This window comes from Gobio gobio (genome assembly GCF_949357685.1).
Source record: "Gobio gobio genome assembly, chromosome: 2".
In the NCBI taxonomy this organism is placed as follows: domain Eukaryota; kingdom Metazoa; phylum Chordata; class Actinopteri; order Cypriniformes; family Gobionidae; genus Gobio; species Gobio gobio.
In genome coordinates, this window is record NC_137098.1 from 19,232,139 (window position 1) to 19,234,169 (window position 2,031).

General features: G+C 39.6%; 1 protein-coding gene across 1 annotated transcript; it reads right to left on the reverse strand.

The window, feature by feature from the left end:
* Positions 1 to 1,227: 1,227 nt before the first annotated feature.
* LOC307140948 (histone H2B) lies at positions 1,228 to 1,602 on the reverse strand (the record flags this gene model as incomplete). Its single annotated transcript, XM_079840769.1, has 1 exon — positions 1,228 to 1,602. One exon carries the CDS (start codon positions 1,600 to 1,602, stop codon positions 1,228 to 1,230), a length of 375 nt encoding a protein of 124 aa, XP_079696895.1.
* Positions 1,603 to 2,031: the final 429 nt, after the last annotated feature.

Here is a 2,031-nt window from a genome sequence, read left to right on the forward strand (position 1 = left end):
TGTGTGTCATCAATTTTTATTAAATAAATGTGCTTTTTTTTACATTATGGTAAAATGAGTAGACTAGTTTACAGTGCAGACATTTATGTAAGTTATTACAGTTAACTATGCGAAGTGATATGGAACTGTAATGCGGTCAAGAGAGCTGCCTGGAACTACGTTCGCTGTGCATCTCCCAGAAAATAATTGCACACCTCGGAACGTTCATCAGCCAATTAGATTCAAGCATTCAATGGCCCCGTAGTATAATTAATTTTAGTTCACTCAGGTATGATAACTGCTCTAAAGGAAACGTGAAGCCAATGTATAGAGTTAATAAAGATAAAGTTAATAAGAAAAAATTGTTATTATGAAGTTAAAAGTGAATCTTGTGTTATTATTGCTGGTGCCCTGTCATGGACCCTGTCCCACAGCAAACAGAACCGAATTGTGGCTCCAAAACCGTGACAGGTGTATCGTTACACCCCTATCCATTATAGTATATAAATATAGAAAAATAAAGCAAATGCCATTAAATTATATAACTAAGTTCATCTCATAAACTTGAAGTCATTCAAATGATTTAAATGTGAAAGGATGAATATTAATACCTTGATTATAAATCACTCATTACATCGAAGCGGCAGTGGATTCCAGAATCCACCCCCTTCACTGGTGTGTAGGTCATGTTCATTTACACTGAGTAGTTTAGGGTGACAGTATGGTTTGCATTTGACAACAATATAAACAATTAGTTTCTATAGTATACAAAGTTTACACAAGAAACAGTAACAGGAGTCTTTAACATTTAGGTTCAGAGAACTGTACATCTGTATGCAAGTATGCAGATAAATGACACATAGTTGGAAGTTTGGTTCAATTTGTTATGCTGTGATATGGAGGAATAAAATCTGCAAAGTTTTGTAGAATTATAACAGTTATAATGGTATAGTGAAGCACAATCGAGATGTTTCACTACCAGAGAAATTGGACGAGAGACTTTAAATACCTTCCAGCCCCAGCTAAATCACTTTCATTTACTTTAATAGGTTAAGCATTTTATGTTAAGTGATTAATCAATAACAATTTTGCTTTTAATTGCTATTTGCTGAAACAGACCATCAATGCAACAAGAACTATAAATCTCACATGCAAAGCCCTTTATATGTCTTTGTTATAAGCTCTTTTAAATGAAAAGATGGGTGGCTCTTAAAAGAGCCTTTGGGTCGCTCAGGGAATCAGTTGACTCTACTTGGAGCTGGTGTACTTGGTGACGGCCTTGGTGCCTTCAGACACGGCGTGTTTGGCCAGCTCACCGGGCAGCAGCAGACGCACTGCGGTCTGGATCTCTCTCGACGTGATGGTGGAGCGCTTGTTGTAGTGAGCGAGACGAGACGACTCACCGGCGATACGCTCGAAGATGTCGTTAACGAAAGAGTTCATGATGCCCATCGCCTTAGAAGAGATACCAGTATCAGGATGAACCTGCTTCAGGACTTTGTAGACGTAGATAGCATAACTCTCCTTCCTGGACCTCTTGCGCTTCTTCCCTCCCTTGCCGGCGGTCTTCGTGACGGCCTTTTTGGATCCCTTCTTAGGCGCGGACTTGGCTGGTTCAGGCATGATGAAGGATGAACGATCTCAAAGCTGAAAAGTAAAACTGAAGTAAGCTCAGATAGAAACGTAGAGGCTTTTATTCACTACCCTATGCAAATTTTCTAAGAGATATTGAACCTTCTGATATTCTGTTTTCATAGGCCAAACCCATAAAATCGTATTTCATTGGACAACTCAAAGAATCACGAGCGGAATGAGGTCCAATCACATGCTGTTAAATGATAGCCCCGCCCACAGCCCTAAGTTTGGGAAGGGTAGAAGGAAGTGATGCGGACTTGTCGGGGGTGTTTGGTGGATGGCGGCAAATGCAGCGATATCGATCATGTCAAAATATAAGAAAAATTATAGTGGAAATGGACCAGAGACACTAGTTAGTGTTGATGATACGGATGTGGAAGATGATCAAATGGAATTAGGAAAGACAGGAGAAGAGAG